The sequence below is a fragment of the Callospermophilus lateralis genome, chromosome 1 (genome assembly GCF_048772815.1).
Source record: "Callospermophilus lateralis isolate mCalLat2 chromosome 1, mCalLat2.hap1, whole genome shotgun sequence".
NCBI lineage: Eukaryota > Metazoa > Chordata > Mammalia > Rodentia > Sciuridae > Callospermophilus > Callospermophilus lateralis.
The window spans coordinates 63,639,396-63,664,200 of NC_135305.1; the positions used below are offsets into that span (position 1 = coordinate 63,639,396).

Genomic DNA, 24,805 nt, shown 5'->3' on the forward strand with positions numbered 1-24,805 from the left:
ATGAAATAATAAAACGAGAGTAGTATTATTTACAAAATCAATATATAATTATAGAGAAAAAGGTAGAATAAAAGTAGATAAAAGCTGAAAATAATGATCTTCTTCAATTGTAATATTCAACAATAGCCACTGTTGAAGCTGTGTAAAATTTTCCTCCTCTTTTTATAGTGTCTCGGTTTATTTCATATAGCTTATATTACATTGTGTTTTACTTGGAAGTCAAACAAGCATTTTATTTCCATCTTATTACATTTTATTTCCATTTCTTTAATAAATACTTTTCGGTGTCTTTTTAGTCTTCAGTGTCATGATATTTTAAGTGTGAAAGCTTTTGCTAGACCCAAGGTTCAATGATTTTATTTAAACATCACCAGAATGAAGAGATGTCTACAAGGTCTGGTTTTACACTGCAAATTAGGTGAGCAAATTTCCATTTAAAATGTCATGTCCACTTGGATTTTATTTTTGCCCTTTCATGTATTAACCCTATGTAAATTAATATTATCTTGAGAGTGATTTAATCATCTAAAGGAAAGGAACAGGAGTCCTAGGGAAAACACTGTTGCTACAAGGTGGGTTTACTGCATACTTTTTTTTTCTCTTACCTTCTTGTTGGCTAACATTGCTACCTCACAAGTTTGTGCGTTTGTGTTTTGTTTTGTAGCACTTCTGAAAACTCTTATGTTTGGGTTAATATCCACATTGTACAGAGATGTGTTTTCATTTGGCCCCATTCCTGATGTTCCTACATAGTATTGAGATTTTCCAGAATCTTCTGTGCTTCTCAGGAGACAATGCTTGGTCAAGTACTAACTAAAGGTCTGGGTTTACATCATAGCAAATAAAATGTCCTTGGACTTTTTACACATGATAACACTTTTGTCCTTTGGAGCTTATGCAGATTTTTACCATTTTGGTAAAATCTCTTCAGTCTTTTCAGTAAAAAATCAGCATGAAGGTGATTATGAAGAGGTGGAGGGAACAGTTTATTATCTTTATCAGTCTGGAATAAAACAAGGGAAAGAACAATATAGTAAGTTAAGTAAGGTTCATTTAATATAAACAATTATTAAGTGATGCTAGGAGAGTAAATGTAAGAATGAACCAAGGGCTGAGGAAGGACATACTTGGAAAGAGTATTGAGGAGGTGGTAAAGATCTCATTGAAGAATGTGTGACTGCATCCACTGGAAGGTGGAGAAGAGGGTTGTGCTGCCCAGTCAGGGTTAGTTCACAGTGGCAAGGTAAGCAGAACAATGTTGAAGTCACAGAGACTATCACGTTTGCACAATAGGGTATTGCAGTGGGCACTGCAGGAACTTGGCATTGGTGAGGCTTCTCTCTACAGAATCTAACATACTTGTAAGACTTGGGCTCACTAGATGGCCTGATTCAAAAGCCCACAGTCAGTGCATGCAATGGGTGGGTGGAGAAAGGGTGTGTGGAGCAGTGTTGTGGACTGGTTAGGGCAGAGACCCATGGTCTGTGACTACCATCTGTCCAAGTGGACTGCTGTGACAAAATGCTAGAGAAAGCTGTGTCCAACAGGCACTTAACACTGAAGAAAACCACAGGGCAGCAGTGGAAAAGTGTACTCTAAAAAGTCTAGTGAAGAAGCCACACCAGAAATGAGGAAAGCTTTTCCTTCAGAACATCTCAGCGCCATCTACTGACAAAGCTTGTCATAATTATCAGTACTGAAATCAAATCAGTTTACTAATGACATTTCATGAAAGTTACAAATCTAAACGATGATTTATGACTTATTTGTATGGAAGGGAGAACAGTTGATGAGCAATTTTTCCGGAGAACTGGAAAGATCACATAAGTATATATATATTTATATATGAATATGTTTATATATATATATATATATATATATATATATATATATATATATATATATACTTCTATACATGTGATCTTAAATTTCCAATAAATATTGATTTAACAATTAAACAACATTGAAGAATCATTTAAATGTCTAATACCTAGTCTCATATTTAAAAAGTAAACTCAGCAATGAATTCTACTCAGAATCATATTTTATGGATTCATATCAATTCAACAACAAGTTGATGATCTATCAAATAAAAGGTTACAGATAAAATTTTAATGAATAATTTCTATGGCTACTGCCAGCATTATATTTGGACATAAAGATACAGAGATATAAATGGCAGTCTCTTCCCGAGAAACACTCTGGCATTCATAAAGAAATAATTCATAAGGAAAAGTAATTAACTTCACCCAGCAAAGGTTAAGATAAGCATCATAGACGGTTTGTGTATAATATGAATATTGAAGGAGAAGATAGGGTGCTTCATACAGAGAATAAGTGTGCTTTCCAAGTAAAAAAATTATCATGAGCAAAGACATGTGCAAGGAGAACACTCATCGTTTTTGAAACCTGAGACAAAATCTTGTGATCATACCACTGGTCTCTCTTTTAGGATAAGGAGAGTCATTAAAGTGGTATCTCCTCTTGTTTTAGAGATCCTCTGTCTTCTGTTAACCTGAATATTCTGGTTTTCTTATTAAAGAAACTGTTATCTTACAGTGTCTCTAGAAATTTTTTTTATGAACAGATATCCATTAGGCATAGGGCATGTATATGGAGAATTCTGAATAGAAAACCAAGAATGGGATAAGATGTAGGAGTCAGAAAATTAGCAAAAAATAAAGCCTTGTGAAGAAAGAAGAACACTGAGGAAAACATGCCATATAGGAACACACAGATAAAGGACAGAATTCCTGCAATCAACAATACTAAATGTCCAGCAAGGCAGAATATTCAAAATTTTTAAACTATGGGGGAAATGGTCCTAAAAATAAAAAGAGGAAAATCTCTATATAAAAATTCCAAGTGCTGTTAAATACTGCAGAGAAGGAGCATGGGATGAGTAAAGTGGATACTAATTTGGCAACCAGAAGGATGTGGGTAACAATGATGGCAGCCAATTTGGAAGAGTGATAGATGCATCCTGGCTTGAAGAGTAAATGGACATTGAGAAAGTACAGATGGCAAGTACAGACTACTCATTCAGGCATTTACAGAGAAGGCTAGAGACAGTGACATTAGAAAACAGCTTGTCGGCCAAGTTGAATTTAAGGAAAATTTTTCTTTGATAATTTTTATTTTACAATGGAGAACATGAAATCTTTTTATATTTTGGAAGAAAGGGAAAGAGATGGAAATGATATCTGGTGGATCAAAACAATGATGAAATTAAAAGATACGATCAAGGGCATTGGTAGAATAAATAATCTCAAAGAGAAGAGCGAAGTTTTTAGAAACACAGGGACATACATAGCATCAAATATTTGAATTTAGATATACAAAAGAGGGGGAGGGGGCTGGGGTTGTGGCTCAGTGGCAGAGCGCTTGCCTAGCATGTGCAAGGCACTGGGTTTGATTCTCAGTACCATGTATCAATAAATAAAATAAAGGTCCATTGACAACTAAAAAATATTATAAATAAAAGAGGGGGAGACTAGGGACTTTTTACTATATGGCCTTCAATTGCTTTTTACAATACTAATGTATTTCAAATGCTGAGGATTAAGAATTGTGTAAGCTGCATTGGAGGTCTAACTTTTTTTTTTTTTTTTTTAAAGTTGACATCTATGTGCACTGAATACATTCCAGTTTGTAGATCTGCTGTTTCCCATAGGAGATCTCAGAAAATTCATACAACTCTGGCAAGCTAGATATATTCAGCATACTGATGAGGAAACTAAAGCTCAAAGAGTTTACATACTGACCCAAGGTGACACAACTACTGGGTAGCAGAATCCAGACTGGAAATTTCATTTTTCCAGTCCTAAATCTTGTGTTCCTTCCAGTACATTAATCTACCTCTTCCAGTCTCTAGAATAGCAGTGATATGGGCAATGCCTCTTGAGGAGACTGCACTAGAGTAAGACTATACCTTGTTCACTTTTGCTCAGAATGGTGTTCCAGAAATAAAACTGAATTTATTTATTAATAAGTCAATTATTATAGACTACTCAGTCTGCTGAATAGTTCAAATATGAGAATTGGGATAGACACATAAAACCATATTTAGCATTTTAATCAGTAAAAAAAAAAAAAAAAAAAAGGATGTTTCTAGTGGGGCTGGGGCTGTAGCTCAGTAGGAGAGCCCTTGCCCAGCACATGTGAGGCACTGGGTTCTATCCTTAGCACCGCATTTAAAAAAAAAAAAAAAAAAAAAGAAAGAAAGTAAATAAAATAAAGGTATTATGTCATCCACAACTAAAAAAAAATTTTTTAAAAGATATTTCTAGTAAAAAAAGATACATATCAAAGTTTCTATATTTACTCTAGGTACAAAATTAAAAAGGTAGAGAGGACAATAGAGAGAGAGGAAAACTGGGGACCTCCTGTGCTCTCCAATGGCACCGATGATGCAGTGAGCGCAGGAAAAACAGAAGTCAGTAAGGTCAGTGGCACCAAAGCCACAGTGGTAAGTGCCCTTGCAAAAGCTGGTTTTCCAACAGAAGGATGGTGACGAGCCTCATTCTATTTTAGGCTCTTTCATTACTTTGTTTTTCATTCTTTTGTGAGCAAATGATGTGATGAGCAGCACATCAAGGGTCCTGTCTTCCCTATGGAACTCCTCCTCTTCTCTATTTCTATCCAGTTATTTCATCTGTGCAAATGCCCAAAATAAAGTTTCTGGGAAACTGACAACTGTATAGTTTTGAAAGTTAATACAATAACTGAATAAAATTAAAGTTTACATACATTTAAAATATGCTTTGATTTCCGTTTGGAAAGTTAAACCTGACAAAATTCAGCTTGCCTTCCTGGAATGAGCATTTTAATTAAGCCAATATTTTAATTAGGCCACCAAATTTAACTCTCTTTACATCTGTTCTATATCATGTATGAGTTATCAGCACAGGGTGTGACTAAAGTTATAACTGATTTCACTTGACTACACTAATAAAATTTAGGTTGGTGGTGAGGAGGCAAATGTATAACTTAATCACCTAATAGTAACTCAAATGTACTGAAAAAATAAGAAAGTCCCACTTGACTAAAATGTTTCCTCCTTGTAGTCATTAAATTTCAATGAGTGGCATATCCATCTTTAGAGCTGGAGAATTTTAACATCTTACACCTTTTTTTCATATTTTTTCCAATTACTTTCAGAAGATTCTAAAAAACAGAATCCATTCAGTTTAACACCTGAATCCATTTGACATTTCCAAGGTAAAGAAGGCTAACATAGCTACAACAGAACACCCACCACTGCAATACCATTGTAAAAAGAAAATCATCTAGTTATATTATAAATGTAAAAAGTGATAAAGTATGAGTATAGGATATTTGGGGCATGAGGTAAAAAGTTCATATGTAGAAAGTCTGATTTCTTTTTGTTAAGGACATACTACATATACTCTCCTTTATATTCTTAATGCCCCTTATATAGAAAATTACATCACAATTATATCTCAAAGCTCAAAAAGTTAACTTTGAAAAGTTAACAAAGTTGCTATTTTTATTAAGCATTTAATTTACTGTTGGACTAATTATAAATGATTTTAACTTTTGACTATTTTAACATGTAGTATTCATACTTTAGATAGTTAATTTTATATCCATATGTAATTTAAATTTTCCTACTGACTCTAGGAAGACAATTTGCTGAATCCTAATAAAATGTCTGATTAAATTTTACAGGCACAAAATAAAAAATCACATATTCCTGAATCTAATCCTTAGGTTGAGAACTATATGACACACTTTTTTTTTCTGGACTTACCTTGTATGTCAAGAAGTTAAATGTCATAATCAGGATCTACTGATTTTTATTATCCCTCCAAATTCCTCTTTTCTCTCCACTTCCTTCCATATAATTCTATTGTTCCTTACAATATATCCCCCACAAATTTTAGTATAATCCCCCAATTTCAGTATAACCCTTGTTTAAATTTCCTGTTTTAAAAAGCAAAAGAAAGGGATCATGATAGCAATTAGATTTCATTGAACATTTTCTCTATACTGAACACTGAACTGGATATTTTCCATTTTCTCCTTCATAAAATCCCTCAACAAACCCATTTGTCATATGTCAAAAAGCCTCAAATGGCCAACCGAACATTTTAAATCAAAAGTGACTCAAAACTCCTAAGCTTCAATAAACACATAAAAAGGTGCTCATCTTTCTGAACCAGCAAAGGAAAAAAAATTAAAGCCACAATGTGATACCACTACACACCCATCAAATTCACCAGAGAAACGACAGATGTTTCCAAGCACTGCAGTGGAGAATAGAGTAACTGGAAATATACATGAAATCAGCACAATAACCAGAAAATGGTTTGATAGTATGTACCAAAGCTGAACATATGCATCTTATATGACCCACCAATTTCACTCCAAGCATACACTATGCAAAAATATATAAAATATGATCACCAAATGACACCGACAAGAACACTCATAGATACAGCAAAATAGCAGAACAACAGTTCTAAGCAATCCAAATAACTGGGAAAAGAGTGGGTAAATAAATTGAGGTGTATATAAATACAAAGAAACACCATACAGCCAGCAATGATGACATATGAACTAGAACTACACACAGCATATATGAACCTCAATATATTATGGAAGCAAAGAAGCTGAGCACACAAAAATTCATGCTATATGAGCCCATTTACATTAATTTCTAAATGCAGTGTATATAATCTATGGTGATAGAAATCAGAATAGTGGTTATTTGAGGGGATAGCAATCGGAAATGGCAAATAGGAATGGCAGGGATTCTGGAATGCTGGTGCTCTATTTCTTGAGCTGGATGCTGGCTACATAGATGTGTACTATGTTTTCAAACTAATCACGTGTACATTTCTAATCTGGGCACCTCTATCCATGCATTTTGGAAATTAGCAAAAAAACTGTAATTAAAGAATATTTCTGCTCTATGTTTAATTATGTTCTAAAGATGAGTAAAGTTTAAAAAAAAAAGAATGTCTATTATGCTACTGTCAAACTTTTCCAAGAGTAGGCACATCTACATAATTTAAAGAAAACAACTGGAGAGGGGGACTTGTAATTTCTATTTTATACATACTTCTAATATGATGATTCTTTTAAAAGAAAAAAAATGAGCAAAATTTCACACACAAAAAACCTTTTATATATTTTATGATGAAAACCGAGAATTTCTTAATTTGAACTTGTTAGTCATCTTTACATCATAAGAATGTAACAAAGCCATTCATTCATTTTACTCATTCGTTCCTTAGTTACTGATAACTAACTACCAGATAGTAAGCACTTCAGGGCTTTGAGGCAGTTCATACTCCTTCCAGTGCTTGAGTGACAAATGCTTGTCAGGGCCAGGTGGAGAGGGCAAACTGGCAGACCGGCTGGGTGTAAGCGTGTATTGTGCAAGCAGTGGGGTCTGTTAAGCGCATGCCTCTGTGTAGGGAATGAGGCAACAACTACTTAGCTCCAACTGATCTTTTCATGTGGGTCCAATGGAAATCACAATTCACTATGTGAAACCAACCAATTTTTAAATGTACGCTGTTTAAAAGAAAACAAACAAGAAACACTGGCTGGGACAAACAAAGCACATCTGTGTGCTGAATTGGGCATATGGCTTACAGTTTATAACATCTGATCAAACGAAAGAGATGTGAATGCATGCTGGGCCACAGCCATGAGCAGCTCATTTGCCCTTTAGGTGCCAACCACACAAAGCACCCCACTCATTCTCCTTCTTCTGTTCCTCTATAGCCTCAGGATTGCTGGTTTAAAAATAAATCACTTCATTAAGTACGTTATGGTTTATTCTTCTTACTATGAAGTACTAGGCAGTCATTTAAGTGAATGAAGTAGAGTTCTTAAATCCATATATAGATATAAATGAATGCCCTTGAAATATTTTGAGTGAAAAAATCAACAAAATTAAAATTAGAAGTGGAGAAGGTGGGCACAGAAGTCAGCACTGGAGCACTTTGGTTTATTATTTTATTGTCTCTTTCCATGTATTCATATTTTTTTTAAAGTGGAAAAGTTCTTACAGCAGAATTCACTGTTCCCTGGGGATTATGCTTACTAGTTCTTTAATTAGTTACAGTTCTGGTTCAGTGTAAGTCTCCCCTGGACCCTCATTCCCCAGTGGCCAACAGGAAAGCTGTTCAGCAACACAAACAGTGTCACCCCACTTCTCTATGGGCTTTATCTTTGCTCACAGGCACGTGGTGCTGGAGAGTGAGTTTTCCTGCTAACCCCTCACACATAGAGACTGCAAAAGCTTGAGCTGTATATGATGTCTGTCAAGCAGCCTGTCTGCCTTTCCAGTAGCTCGAATATAATCATTCTCAGATGAAAACTAGGATCTTGTTTTCCTTCACATTACGAAACCATTTAACCAGTTTTTACTAATAAGATTGACGGCAGAGAAAGGCCTGAAGGAACAATCCCTGTATTCTGAGACACTTTTAAAGAACCCTGGGGATTTTAAAAACCACAAAAATAATAGACTGTGAGTTTCTGAAAAAAGTGTTAGGCTCACCTTTTGATGCCCCAGGGATTCTATCACTGCCTTTGCTATCAGCTGCACTGAAACATCTTTTGATTTCAAGTGAAAAAAACAGAGAAACAATATAAAAAAATGACTAAAGTCCCAGTGGATAAGGTATATAATTTCTTTTAAAATACTGGTTATTATTTAATCTTTTAATCCTAATTAATAAACAGTAAATTTTGATAGGACGTGACATGAGATTTCAAATAGCCTTCTTTATTTAAAAAATGTTCTTCTTTTTTAAAAAGAGCTCTTGATGTATTTTCTTTATTTGATAGCTGCTGTCTTTATGTAAATAATTTCTTTTTTCACATTTCATTTTTAATATGTACTATAATATGTATTACATTTCCATTCTCTCTACTTAAAAAAAATATGATTACTAGGCAATGTCCATTTTTATTGCTTTTAATTCCCATTACACTTCTAGTCAAAGACGTATACATACACATACATATATATATTTGACATGCCACTTAGTCTATAGGATGTAAAAAAAACTCATAAACTGAGATAAAAACAAAACATAAACCTAACTTCACACTCATTACCTATTAATCACTTATTTGAAATGAGAATATTTATAAATTACCATAACTTTTAAAGCAATAGGACATTTCTATATATTATCTTCATATAAATGGATCAGGAAATCACAGACCAGAGTGACCATTTACAACATTAACCAGTATGGTTTATAAAAATGTCTTTCCATAAATTATAATCTGGATTATGATTATGCAGAGGCTCCTTTAATATATAAAAATATTCTGAAAGTAAAAATGCTGCCAAATACAAATGCACATTTTCACATATTCATTCTATTCAAATTGTCAATATGACTAGACTTCTACAAATTAAATTTAAATTGTTACCTTTAATTTTTTAGTGATAAATTTGCTAAACAGAAATAAATAGAGGTCTAGCAGAAACTCATTAAAACAACACATTTAAAAATCTTTAGGATTGGTTAGTTTAGAAGCAAGAATTGACTTTAAACAAACTGTTAAGATACGCATAATTCTATGTAAAACACAAAGAATATTAATTACATGGTATATTTTGTAAAACAAAATGCTAATATCAGAAACATAACTCAAATGAGTAACTTCTTAAAACTTTAGAAATTGATACAAGTTTTGACATATTTTTTTACTCTGTACTACATAAACAGAAACAATCTATTAAGACACAAACATTAAATACCTGTGAGAAAAAATATCTAATTTAAACACTCATGAATTTGTAACATACTTGTTTCAGTATATTTTATATACTTGTATTTTCAATATTCATTAAAAACAAGAATTCTGGATTTAAGGGAGCCATGGAAAAATATGTAAATTATACAATCTAAAAGATAACAATTCTGTTATGTTTATGTAGTAACCTCTTACAAATGTTTACAAAGATTATGAAAATCTAGAAAGTATATATTCAGGTTGGGGTTATGGCTCAGTGGTAGAGTGCCTGCCTGGTGTGAGTGAGGCATTGGATTTGATCCTCAGCACTACAATAGATAGATAGATAGATAGATAGATAGATAGGTAGATAGATAGATAAAGCTATTGTGTTCATCTACAACTATAAATAAAATAAAATAAAAGTATAAAATTTCTAGTCTATAAAGTGCAATTGTGTACTCCCTTAGTAAGAATACAGCTTTAGTGTGGTTGTTTAACATATTTTGTAAGAGATGTTTACTTTCCTAGAGGTATTTGTATAACCCTTAAGATTTGAAGTTGATGATATCCAAATTTAAATAGCTGAGCTACTAATTTCTACACTAGAGGAAACTTATATCAAAATTATGTGCTGAAAATTATGAAGTTCATTTTTAATTTTCTTTGGTGCAAAGTACATTTGCATGGCTAATTTAGTCTGCATACTTAAAAAGTGATATACATATGCTTTAAAAATTACACTAAGATAATATACTCCATACTTATAAAATATGGTAGCAGCCTACATTCAAAAGTGTCCCTTAAGGACAATCAAATATTTCCATGTTTGGGCATACAAATTCTTGAGATAATCCATATATTCATCCCTTAATCTGTACTGAATTTGCAAGGAGAAATGCAGGTTTCTCCTTGCTATGGCAGAGTTCAGAAAAGAATTATTTTATTTTATTTTATTTTTGAGACAGGATCTTGATAAATTGCCCAGTCTGGCTTCTAACTTGTAATCTTCCTGCCTCAGCCTCCAATTCACTGAGATTACAGGTGTGTGCTAGCTGCCATGCCAGGCAAAAATGACTTCATTATTTTATCTTTCACTCTTTGGTTCTGCCCTTGTCCCCTTCAGAAATGTCTTCTAAATACACTGGTAATACACTTGTATTAACAATCTTCCTTTCATATGTAAAAGATATAAAGAATGTGTATAGAATAGGCAGAGTGCTAATAGCTGACAGGATTCCACTTCCAGGTATAGATTCCCAGTAAAACCCCCTTCCCTTTTGTGTCAGTGGGTGGGACCTGTGAAATGGTTGGAAATATCTCCCTAGATTATAGTACTGTATGTCATGGGAATGATGATAGTCATTGTCAGCACTAAGTCATGTGGACAGAAACATTCTCCTGCTGGCCTTGAAGAAGTATGCCTCCATGTCATGAAAGGAACTTCACACAAAGAAAATGAGGTGGCTTCTAGAAGCTGAGAGCAGCCTCTGGCTGAGAGCCATCAAGAAAATTGGGGGCTTCAGTCCTGCAACTGAAAGGAACAGATTTCGCCAACAACAACATAAACTTGGAATGTGACCATGAGCTCTGGAAAGATCACAGCCTCGGCAACACCTCTATTCAGCCTTGGGAGACCCTGAGCAATGGAGTCCACTAAGCAGTGCCTGAATTCCTGCCCCCAGAAACTGTGATAATTAGTGTGTGTTGTTCTAAGTGGCCACATTTTTAGTAATTTGTTATACAACCTAGAAAGCTAATACAAATAGCAAAATGCTAAGAGCACTGCACTAAGTCAATGTGTGCTCAGAGAAACAGGTTGTTAAGTAGTGAAAGCCATTTTAATTTTGCAGGAATTCCAAGGTCTTTGCCAATTCTCTAGAAATTTATGTTGTATACCGAAACCTATACTTCTTATTGTCTGAACCTTTATATTCACCATGGAATTTCCATTTTCTTTGAGACATGAGAAAAATTAGAAGTAGACATGGCACTTGTATTTTATGGAATACTTTATATTTGTATATCATTTTACTATTTTAAAAGTATTTTAAGTCTTTTGAGACAATAGCAGCAAAGTTATATATTTTATTCTCCATAACCCCCCCCTTAAAAACAGTGATCAACTGGTTTGCAAAATCAAGTCTCACCAGCAACACCTATAGCAAAACTGGTTCTCAAGATATCTCCATGAGCCCCCAAATATGAGCATGTACAAATGAATTTATGATAGCCATAAGCCACATAGTATCTCGCAGAAAGATGCACAGGGAAGCAAGCAGGTTTTGTCGACCTGAGATGACTCAAATTTCCAAATGCAGACCGATAGTGAAGTGTTGGTTTAGAGTAGAAGCTGAAAGTCGTAGGTTCAATATTGAGGTAACTACAAGGGGTTTGTGGGAAGGATGAAATTCAGTGAACCCTCAAAATCAACAGGCCCACATCCCTTCTAAAAATAAAATTCTGGAAAACAAACTAAGAAAGGTATTAAGAGAGTCAAGAAAAAAGCAACATCCAGATTAAAAAGGAGGAAGTCATAGCCAATACTTGCCAAAACTAAAAAGAACTATGAGCTCTAGAACCTGAAGCTAGATATCTATTCTGACTCATACTTCTTTCTCAAAGTTAGAAAAGTCAATTTTATGTAAAAGTGTCTAATAGGAAAAAAGAGCCTAGTTGAATCCAATATGATGTTACAAGAGAAAACGAATAAGGAACATAGTAACAATACCAGAGGCACTGAAAGCTCATCAAAAGACATGGCAGGAAATTTAGAACTGAAGTATTTCAACAGAAGCTAAAATACGTTAAGAAAATGATAACAGAATAAAAGATCAACACAGCTTAAAGTTAGAAACACTCAGAGATGACATACTAGAATTTGTAAAAACTTTGAAATAGAAAGAAAAAAATATGTTGAAAAGAAAGCCTAAACTAGGAGGGGTATAAAAGCAAAAAAAAAAAAAAAAAAAAAAAAAACACAAAAAACAAACAAACAAAAAAACCAAGATATAATACCTATGAGAGGGAAAAAAAAGTAAAACATAAAAGAAATTATTCTATCCAGATGTTAGCTACCATGGGATATTCTATTTTTAAAAATGATATAATGATCATGTTTACAGTCTGTGTACTTCTTGTAATTTTTATTATTTATTAATTAAAAAGTTAAAATAATAATACAAAGAGATAAAAGTGATCCAAGAGAAAGTTGGTTGTAATCCTTTATTTTAGAACATTGTGGTCTGCATTCACATTTATTGAACTCCTCTCCTAAATGCCTCCAATTCTGTAAGTTTTCAATCTCAGGCAATTGCCTCCTCATTCTGCATTACATTGCTCTTCTGTTTTCCTGCAAACCCTCCTAGACACGCCTTACTAACCTTGTGGGTTTTTGCTCCTTTACCAGCCTCTCAAATATTGGTATTCCAGACTCTACATTTCTATTTTCTTTTTTTACTCAGATTCTCCTTTTAAGCATGATGTTATGCCTTAAGATTTTAGCTTTCACACACATGTGAACATACACATACACACAGGCGCACACAGTAAATTATCAAATATGCACTTACAGTTCAGGCCTCTGTCCTGAAAAATAGCGTTTTATATCCAACTGTCAACAAAATTTCTCCTTTGAATAACCTATGGTTCTCCTCCCTGGAAAATATGCTCTCCACGCAGCCCTCCTTATCTCCAGTAAGGTAAGCAATCATACCTTCTCAGTTGATAAATAAGTTTTCTTTGTCATAGTAATACAATTTTTCACCACTCTTGAAACTTCCCCATATTTCTTTTTCTTAACTATTTTATTTCTTAATACAATAGACAATATTACTGTGGTTATTCGGTTACTTCTTCATCTCCTGTCTTATTATCTATCACCTTGACTAAAGTGCCCTCTTTGTACCACTGATGATAATGCCGTAAAACTATTTTCCTTTCACAAGTGTGATTCTGAATTCATGCTAACTTGATTTTAACACATCTCCGTCTGCTCATTCTCTGTTTATATTGATATCAGATATTCTACCGGCACCTAAATAATGGAATTTTCCAAGTTATTTCGAGAAAGTGAGCAGGAAAAAAAGAAAGTGAGAGGAGGAATAAGACAGAGGAGACAGATTTCCTCAGAAGAGACCATCACACCTACCCACAGATTTCAAAAACTCAATGCATTCTGATAACAACCTCTCCTAACTCCCGACTCAATCTTTCAAATAACTGGAAATTAAAAAGTTAAAACTGAGTAATATGGAGCATTGTTATATTCTCATAAAAACCTACTCTGTTTACACAGCTCCCTCTTGCTGTTAAAGGTTGTATCTCTTACCAATTAACATGAAATAAGATTTGAATTTAATTCCCTTTCATCTGCAATATGTGATAAAATGTTGTTGTATAATCTCGCCTGATAAGCAGCTTCTCCTTCAGTTCTATACTTCCTTTTCTTTGCTATTGCAAAGACACTGTTCAGTACCCTCATATTCTCTAATAGAGACTCTTATAATAGCCTTCTTAAATTTCTGCCTTTCATCTCTCCCTGCTTGAATCAATCCAAATATTATTAATGTCATGTCAATCAAGTACTCTGTTCAAAACTTGTTAAAATTCTCCACACTGTCTTTAGAAATAACTTCCAAATACCACTGTCTAGTATTAAAATCCTCCACCAATTTGTCCCAGATTTATCTCCCACTGTTCTCTAAGCAACTAGACAAATATCTGTAGGCCCATCCATAGATGACTGCCTCTAAGCTTTTTAATCAAAATATTTTCCTTGCTATAATGATTTGTAATGTTTTATTCCCTCATGTAAAATGACATCAAGCCTCCAAATGGGGTTTTGGGAATAAATCTTTTAACTGATTTTATTGTATGGTCACAAATTCCTCTTATGACATAAAGGTAACATCTCTCAAAATATATTATATATGATATTTACATAATTATATAAGTTATCTTGATCATATTTAAATATCTGAATATTGTCGAAATAATATTCTATCATATTAAAAGATTCTAATGACTCAACTATTTCACTTACATTAAATACTTAGGTAAGTATATGAGACAAAATATTCAATATCATGCATGTGTCAGTTCTGCTAATGGTAATGTACCTTGTATGGACTAACTTTTCCACAGACAGTGACTAACTATGTTTTTTAAAGAAGTTTAAAACCAACTATTTGAAGGCACTTGAGTTTAGTTAAGAACAGACTGGAGAGTAGTTCAGTTGAGGATATTCTGTCATTTATGTGGCAAGAACTCACATAGAAAGTACAGATTTATCAGTAGAAAACTACAGATTTATCAGCTTTTAGAGTCACAGACCCAAGACATAAAGTATATGATCAGTGAAAAATAAGGGGATATATTTAGAAACTAAAGTAGGCACCTTGAAACCTGTGTATAAAGTATCTCCCAAATCATTGATAGATGCCTGAACTACATATGGAAACAGACCATGAAAGTTGTGACTGGAAAATTGAGAATACTGGAATCTTCCCATTGCAAGGGAAGTCCAGTCGAGTCCAGTCAAATATGGAACTTTTAGAACAAAAATTAACCCTCTTAAAAATATAACAGAATCCTGAAAACATATAATCTATAATATCAAGTATACAATGAAAATTACTATATCTGCAAAGAAACACAAAAAATCATAGTTGAGAGAAAAAGAAAAACTAAACTGATCTTAAATGATCAGAAAGTAGAATTAGCATATAAGAACTTTAAAAGTGCTGTACAAAACATATTCGAGAACTTCAAGAAAAATATAATAATTATGAACAAAAATATGGTGAAGAATAAAAATGAAAACTACAAAATATGAAAGTTCTGGAACTGAAAGTATAATGTGTGTTGCGTGTCTGGAACATTAGTTTAACTTTACAGCATATTGGAGATATAAGCACCAAAAAAAATAAATAGAAATGAAATCATCTGTGGGACAATGCCTAAAAAACTAACAAATATATATGTACATATTCAATATGCATATTGAAAAAAATATAAAAACATGTGTGTGTATATGTGTGTGTGTGTGTGTGTGTGTGCTCTCCATATACATATATATGGAGAGCAAAGAGTGAGTGAATAAAACAGAAAGTTATTTAAAGAAATAATGGATGAAAACTTATAAAACATGACTTATGCATTCAAGAACATTGGTAGCCTAAAACTATAGATACAGTTTCCCCTACCACCTCTACATACAAAATCACACTACAGAAAAACTGCTGAAAAACAAAACTGCTGAAAAACATAAAATTTTGAAAGATAAAATGATTATAAACAGGATAACATCAATATGAATGATGCATTAATTTACATTTAAAACAAGGTTAAAAGACAATTAAACATTTTTAAAAGGTTAAAAGAAAAATATATAACTATTAAGCCAGAGTTCTATATCCAAAGAAAATATTCTTTAAAAATAAAGATCTTTTCACAAAAATGAAAACTGAAAGAATTGTTGTTAGCAGTTCTACACCAAACCACGTATACATTCTAACTTTGTACATTTGTATATATACTTGGATATAATCTGATCTTGCACTAACCTGATTTGCCTTCTGCCTCTACTTCAAAATTTCTCCCATTATATTATTTGCATTTCTTTAAAATACACTGTGATGAATTTATGTGTACTACTGAACTTTAATCATGTAGAGCAGCAAGTTAACATTTAAAATATCTTAATTAAAAATCCTCCCTATAAGGATAGATAACACCTGAAATACCTCAATTAGTGGCACTCTCCAGAGGCAGCTATTAAGTACTTTGATATGACTAATTATATTTGTACCTGAGCACTAACTAGCATAAGGAATTTCAGAAATAATTTTTCAGTAGTATAATGAATGGTGTTTTCTCTATATGTTTATTAAACATATTCTACAGGGGCTGGGGATGTGGCTCAAGCGGTATCGCGCTCGCCTGGCATGCGTGCGGCCCGGGTTCGATCCTCAGCACCACATACAAACAAAGATGTTGTGTCCGCTGAGAGCTAAAATAAGTAAATATTGGGAAATTCTCTCTCTCTCTCTCTCTTTCTCTCTCTCTCTCTAAAAAAAAAAAAAATATTCTACAGTCACTCCTGCCTCTTCATAAATGGAGTATGTGTATCAAGAGCTATTTGTCTATAGAATATCTAGAGCACTATTTTATCTGTGCCCATATTAATGTAGGATTATGATTCTAACTAAAAAGAAAAATAACAATTCCTGAGAGTGAAATACTGTTTCATATACTTCAGGGTAAAATGATCAATGCTTCAAAGGGTAAAAATGAGTAAGAGCAAAGACTCCACCCAGCTTGTAGAAACAGACTTCATGACCGGTCTTTGAGCCTGCTTGTGAGTAAATGTTACATGAATGGTCAAAGTCGGTTGAAATTTACTTTCATTCCCATTTCATACCATATCACCTAGTGTTAGGGACTCAGGGAAAAAAATGTACATCTTTCTCCCACTAACATATATCTTAAGTCAGCTTGAAATCCTGCCCTCTTCTCTCCTCCCCAACTCACCTGTCTAGGAAAAAGTAGTTACAGAATCAACAAGTCTTTGCATGTCTTTTGTAAAATACTAAATGTAAATTTTATTTATATAAATTATATGTGTGAATGTTTGTGTGTATCTGTTATGGTTTAGATATGCGGTGTTCTCCAAAAGCTTGTGTATGATACAATGCAAGGACATTCAGAGGCAAATTATTAAATTATGAGGTATGTCACCTAGTCAGTAGATCAATCCACTGATATGGATTAACAATGGGGTAACTATAGCAGATAGGGTGTGGCTGGAGAAATAGATCACTGAGGTATTTTGGGCATTTATATTTTGGCCTTTGTGAGCAGATGTCTGTCTGTCTGTCTGTCTGTCTCTCTCTCTCTCTCTCCTTCCTGGTTGCCATGATCTAAGCTGCTTTCTTCCACCACACACACATCCATGATGGTCTACCTCACCTTGGAGTCAGTGACTGTGGACTGAATCTCTGAAACCATGAGCCAAAAAAAGTTTTCCTCCTTTAAATTCTTCTTTTCAAGACTTGATCATGGCAATGCAGAAGCTAATTAAAACAGTACATATATCTGTATTTATCTCTATTTATATACACACATATATATTCCAGTTTCATGGATAAGTTAATAAAAATATACATAAGAACACAATAGAGGGCTGGGGTAGTGACTTAGTGGTAGAGCACTCACCTAACATGTGGAAGGCACTGGGTTTAATCCTCAGCACCACATAAAAATAAATAAAATAAAGGTGTTGTGTTCAACTACAACTAAAAAAATAAATATTAAAAAATGTTAAAAATTGTTCAGTAAATGAATATGACAAGAATTAATCAGGTCACAGGTTTATAGCTGATATAGGTTTTAAAGGTCCAGAGATCATTTCTCTGTCTGGAGCAAACCAAGTCAGTACATTTTTACTGTTTCTATCCTTCTTGGGAAGAACTACTACAATTTTTGTTTTAAAATAAAGTTATTTTAAGTATCACTTTTATCGATGGCAGTGAATGAAACTGTCTTACCTCCAAATGGTATCCAACTCTGATGAAGGCACAAAGTGGGTCAAAAGCTCCAGTACCACAGGTCAGAAGGTGCGTCCTATTATAATGATGTAAAACCCGAACATAATTTGCACATTCATTCTAAAGTGGAATCAAAATGAAATAAATTGATTAGTGTAATAGAAATGTTTAGCCATTTTTTTTTAATTTTTATTTTCCCTAACCCTTTATTCCACCTCCTATTTCACCATAAGTTGCCTTCAGTGGAGGGTCAAAGGAAGCAGATAAGAAAAAGATAAAGGAAGAAACCAGGGTGACACATTTTAGCAGAGAAGTGTGAATTCTATTTTACAATGAGAATAAAGCATTTTTCATGTATTCTAGATCATGAATGAGTATTTTTTAAAATGCACTGCTTAGATATGTATTCAGGCATAAAAATTTGCATGGCAATATGTTCCTCTATGTAATTAACTTATTCTCAATGCTATTATTTTTAAGTATACCATAAACAATGAATCAACACAAGGTTAAAAAACAAATAATGAGAGACGGCTTCATTATTCAGAGAGAAATATATACAGACTGTAGGGCATTTCAGAATTTTGATATCTGGGAAAATATAACTTATGCCCTCAAATCCACATATTCATATAAAGCATTTCTAAGAGAATTTTCAAGTAAATAGAAGACTAATCAAAACAGAAATAACATCTCACTTTTAAGGTTATCTCCTAAGATTACTATTGCTGTGAGATTATAATCCAAGTTTCAACAAGCTTTTTCTATTAAGGATCAGGCTGTAAACATTTCCTTTGGTGGGCCTTCTGACCTCTGTTTCGAATAAATGCAGCTATAGCATGAAAGCAGCCACAGGCAAAACAAAAATGCACATGTGTGTCAATGCTCTTATAAAACTCAGAAACACCAACTACAGGCTGTATTTGGTCCAGAAGCTTCAGTTTTGTAACACTGGTTTTAAATGTAAGCTTCTTGAGAACAGAATCCTTATTTTACATATCATTGCATTTCCCAATAAATCAAACACAGTATCTAGTCTATAATATGTGCTTGAATACACTTGAATACATTAGTTACTAGTGGAGTTTTATGGCTAAGATGTTGAGTGAAAAAAATGTTTAGAATTGTTTCAAAACCACAACTGGCTAATTAATTCAAATACCCTGTTGGAAAATTAGGTATTACTATTTCATTAAAAATAAATTATGAGAGGCTGAGGCAGAAGGACTAAGAGTTCAAAGCCAGCCTCAGCAAAAGCAAGGCTCTAAGCAACTCAGTGAGACCCTGTCTCTAAATAAAATACAAAATAGGGCTGGGGATGTGACTCAGTGGTCAAGTGTCCCTGAGTTTAGCCCCCAGTAACAAAAGAAATAATTAAATAAATACACAAATTATGAAAGAAGTAGTAAACTCTTTGAATGGCAAATATTACTTTGATAATTATTATATGCAATCATCGTGTGTGTGTGTGTGTGTGTGTGTGTGTGTGTGTGTGTGTGTTTCTAGGGATTGAATCCAGGGCCTTGTGCATGCAAGACAAGCACTCTACCAACTGAGCTATATCCCAAGCCCATTGTGGTTATCATTAAATGTAATATTTTGTAAGGACAGATTGTGATTTCAACATTTTAATGTCTCATATAACAATATTAGGATGGAAAGACAAGAAGATCCATTTTACCATAAGAGATCCATATGACATAATATCCTTTAAAAGAATAAGGAACTGAATTAATTATCCAGGGCACATATATATTTATTTAATTTCCCACTCTTAACAACATTTTATTCTGTGGATAAGCCATATTGGTGATAGAATCTAGTCTTTCAGACAAGAGGAAAATATTCTATCCTGAGATTTCTGTAAGTACTTGCTTCTCTTTTGTTGACACTATCACCTCTTAAAGAGTGAACCAATTAGGACGCATTTTGGCTCAGTTGAGCTTAGATTGACATGGCCTAGGAGTATGTTCAATTAGTCAGCATCATGCTGTGGGCTAAGGCTGCAAGAATGTGTTGACTTAGTCCTTGGCTATGACCCAGTTGCTACAGAGAATTAGAAATTGAAGTAATATGTGTTAGTCATTTACATGGCATTTTCTTTTCCTAGTAAGGATAAATTTACTTTCAGAGAGAAATATGCAGGCCTTCCTCCCAGATGAGTATTACATGAGATCAATCACCCACTCCTAACACCTGAGGTCCTCTTGTTGCCATGTGTCAGGAAAGATGTAAACAGCATTTCCCTTTCCACAGGGCTGGGGTAGTGGCTCAAAGGTAGAGTGCTTGCCTAGCACATGTGAGGCACTGGGGTTTGATCCTCAGCACCGAATAAAAATAAATAAATAAGTCACCATGTTCGTCTTTTAATAAATAAATCAATAAATAAAATAAAAGTTCAGATCTGGATGGCAGCTCAGTTTCTTTTAACTCTATATTGAAATTAACTTTTATATAATTGTAAGTTTACTGTATGTATATATTTATATTTTCCTTCATGAATTACATTGCATCTGTATTTTTCTTTTTTTTTTTTTTTTGACTTTTTTTTTTTTATTGGTTGTTCAAAACATTACAAAGCTCTATTTTTCAAGACCAAATAAAAGTTAAATGATTTAGTCCTTCCTTTGTGCTTGATCAGGAATATAATTGACAATTTGTGTAATTTACAATGAATAATACTTACTGCATCTTTTCCTTTCATTATGCATTCTTCTATTTTTACTGCTGTAGAAGGCCAGTGAATCTGAAAGAGAAGATAATGTACTATTATGGTATCTAAATATAAAAATAAACCACACTGAAAAACTATTTCATTTTCTTCTACAATTCAATATGTTTCTATTTTCCTCTGTTTTCTCAGAAGAAAAAATAAGATTTATCATCTTCACATAATTATTTGCATAATAAGAAACTTATCTTCTCTCTTCCCTCCCCACCAAAACACGCATACCATAAACTTTTCAAAGCCTCAGACCTTTAAGTCTGGTCACCCTTCAACCAGCCCTTCCCTATGTTTAACCTGTCAAAACTTCTGTTTTCCAGTCTTTCTCCTTTACCCTACTACATTTTTACTATATAGCACAGAAACTAATGTATAATGAACTCTCAGTAATCCTTGCTGCACAAAAAGGATTGAAAGTGACTCTTTAAATACTAATTTATAATGCATCACCCGCTGATATACCATTACATCTTTGATTCTTATTTAAAACACCATTTATCAGTTTCCAACTGGATTTCAGAAACTTTTCATTTCAAGTTTGTTGGCTTCCCTCTTAAAGAGAGAATGTATCAAATCTGTCTTTTTCTTCTCCACCAATAGCTAGCAATCTGCTGAGATCACAGGCAGAAATCCATTAGAACTTATTCGACAGATTTCTGTGATATTTATCTTTAAAGAAATTATTTTCTTTTCTCAGACTATTTTCCCCCTCTTTTTGCTTAAACTATAGAATCAATCATACTATATGCCAGACATTGTGCTAATAACTTTCTTTTTGTATTTTGCTTTATAAATTTGTATGCAGAGGTTTGTTATAGTACTCAGTTCATGGATCACTATCATCATTGGTCTTAAAAGGCCTCTTTCTTATTTTAACTGTTTATTTCTGTCTCTTTCCACCATCTCCATTCTACTTACATCCCTCCTCCAGAAGACAAATGTTATCTCTTCCTTCTGGGTATATTTTTGTTTGTTTGCATACATTTTTATAAGTATATGCTATTGCTTTTGTGCATAAGTTTCTAATTTAGGTAAATGGCATTGAATTTTATATATTATCTTTTCTCTTCTTCTTCACTAAGAACTAGGTTTCAAAGACCACTTGATAGGTGTCTGTACCCATATGGTCTGTTGTTTCTGATTGTTCTGTAATGACCAGGGTATGCATCTTACACATTTTCTTATTTACTCTCCCAGGGATGAATGCCCAGATGGCCTCCAACTCTCTACCACATCAACAATTTACCTATTTGCACATGCTTCCTTGGGATATGTTTAAGAATATCATTAGTATGTATAACCAGGAGAGAAATTACTGAATTCTTGGGTAAGCATGCATTGATCTGCGAATGTAGTGTCAGACTGCTCTCCAGAATGACAGCATGTCTATACCAGCAATCCAGTATCCCCCATCCTCACTTGGAATTATCAACTGTCTAATATTTTGTGCTAAGCATTTTAAATACAATATCAAATATAATCATTATCAAATGTATCAAAGAGATGGTATTATCTAGGAAGCTTCATTTAAAAAAAGCCTATTATTCCATGCAATCCAATGAAACCATAGATGTATAGGTGGAAATCAAGGATTCTGATCCATCTGAGTAACTGTAGCAACTGGTAGGTTCACAGACATCTCTCCTACTTTGAGAACTTAAGCCTCTTAGCTAATAGTTTATCTCCACATGTGCTAGGTCAATCTCCCTGTCCCACCAAAATGAAAATACTCGTTCTGCATCCTTTTTTGTGTTCACCGCAGAATTCCATGGGAGCAAACCTCATGCTAATATGTCATTTTTGTCGACTCTGCTGGTCAGATCATGATGGACTTTATCTTTGAAGGATTCTGGTTCTCAACAGAACACTATAGGTCTTGTTTGGGGTTTTTTGTTTGATTTTCATTACTTCCAATAAAGCAGGGCTAGATTACAATTTCTTTGGTTCCCTCATCTTTTTGTAGGCAATCACCCTTATGCTGTCAAGTTATTATTATGGTGAAAGGAGTAGAAAAGCCTTAGCTAAGTAGCAAGGACCTCTCAAATTATTATTCATATTTTGACATACATCTTCTTCCTCCTTAGGAAGCTTAAGAATCCTTAGGAGTCTTTGTTAAGAAGGATTCAAGTACAGCCTACTACTACACAATGTTTATTATTGATAGACTCTACTTCTAGCCCTCACTAGTAGGCCAGATATTTTTCCATCTTTGGCAGTTTGTTCCCTTAAGTTCTCATAAGTGTTCTCTCCCTATACCCATTATCATCCCATTCTGTGTTCTGTCAGCACGGGAAAATGTTCTGGTTATCAAACTAAATATTGTTGCTGACTGAAGTTCATTTTTATTTAATGAGCAAACTATTTTCAGTGTCCAACATTCAAAAAGGAGAAATCCTGTGTGTAAATCCAGATCTTTGGTTTCTCTTTAAAAATTTTAAAGACAAGCCACACTGGGTATATGCATGCTTGTGAGATAGTGTTCCACTGGAGTTAACATCTAAAATCTTCTTTCAATGGGTCATATACTCTCTGACTGGCTTCAGGTGTTGTTTTTTTTTTAAATTATTATTATGCAACTCATCCCTTGTAAACATTTTAGGTTTTGAAATTTGATGTTTATGTTTGAATCCCAAATATGTTCAAAATTTAAGGGTTTTGTTTGTTTTTTTAGCCATGCTAAAAAACATCAGATAAGGCATTATCCAAACATGGAAGAGGTTCATCACTTACCAACAAATACCAGTGCTGCCACATGAGTACCAATGGGAGTATCTAGTGGCAATTTATTATAATAATTGTTATATGATTTAGTTTTTTTATCATAGCAATAAGCACTCTGTGGTTTGAATCATAGGTATAAAGTGTTCTTAGGTATTCTGATGTTCTTGTTAGTGCATTGAGTCCCAAAGAGCTTTCTGCTAACGATGTTCAGCATCAGTTGCTCTTTAGCTTTCATAGTACAGCATGTAACTTTTAAGTGAAAGCATATGCATTTTTGTATGTTGCCACACAAGAACAAATACAAAGGATAAAAACAAGGATATAAAATAAACACTATTTTTAAAAAAAAAAAACAACTAAAAATAAAACTCCTAAAGTGTATGTTCATCATTTTATCAGTGAATCCCTCAATGGATCATATATGATTTAGGAAAAATATCATATTAATATACCAATGTCAGTTTAGGTCACAGCTTTGCCTGAACCTGAGGAGAGTAGTATAGATAGTAGAAATGAAAGCTGCAGATACTTTAGACTTTATCTGACCTACTATTTTGGGGGGAAAAATGATTGCTCTGGGGGACAGATTTTTCTCAGAGATTTCTAAGATCCATTTAACCTTGAGATTCAATTTGGTTTGGGAATTATGATTTTATTATAGATTTATTATATATAATTTATTATATATAATTATGATTATATTATAGATTTATTATTCAAATGGGTATTTAAGAATATGTACATGTATATATAAACTTTACATATAAAACAAAATGTAAATTTATCTGCCACTGGAAAGATTTTCATGATTAATTTACTATCAACATGAATGCATTAGAGAATACCTCATCCATAATTAAGAATAATGCATTATTTTCTTAATATACTTATGTCAACAGGGATCTTGTTTTTAAAATATTAGCATACTTTCTTATTCATTTTTTCATTATTTAAAATGATGACTTCTTTAAACTCTATTTCTAGGCCATGATGTCCTATATACTTTTTTAAAAAAAATATTTATGTTGAGTTGTAGTTGGACACAATATCTTTATTTTATTTATTGTTATGTGGTCCT

At 33.4% G+C, this 24,805-nt stretch overlaps 1 protein-coding gene across 1 annotated transcript in view; it reads right to left on the minus strand.

Moving 5' to 3' along the window:
• Sema3e (semaphorin 3E) overlaps positions 1 to 24,805 on the minus strand; it is a 234,557-nt gene that overhangs the window by 69,075 nt on the left and 140,677 nt on the right. The window contains exons 3-4 of the mRNA XM_076862550.2: positions 20,968 to 21,027; positions 18,282 to 18,401 (exon numbers count right to left, since the gene is read on the minus strand). Of these exons, the coding sequence (XP_076718665.1) occupies positions 18,282 to 18,401; positions 20,968 to 21,027 (180 nt within the window). The remainder of the gene's footprint in view (positions 1 to 18,281; positions 18,402 to 20,967; positions 21,028 to 24,805) is intronic.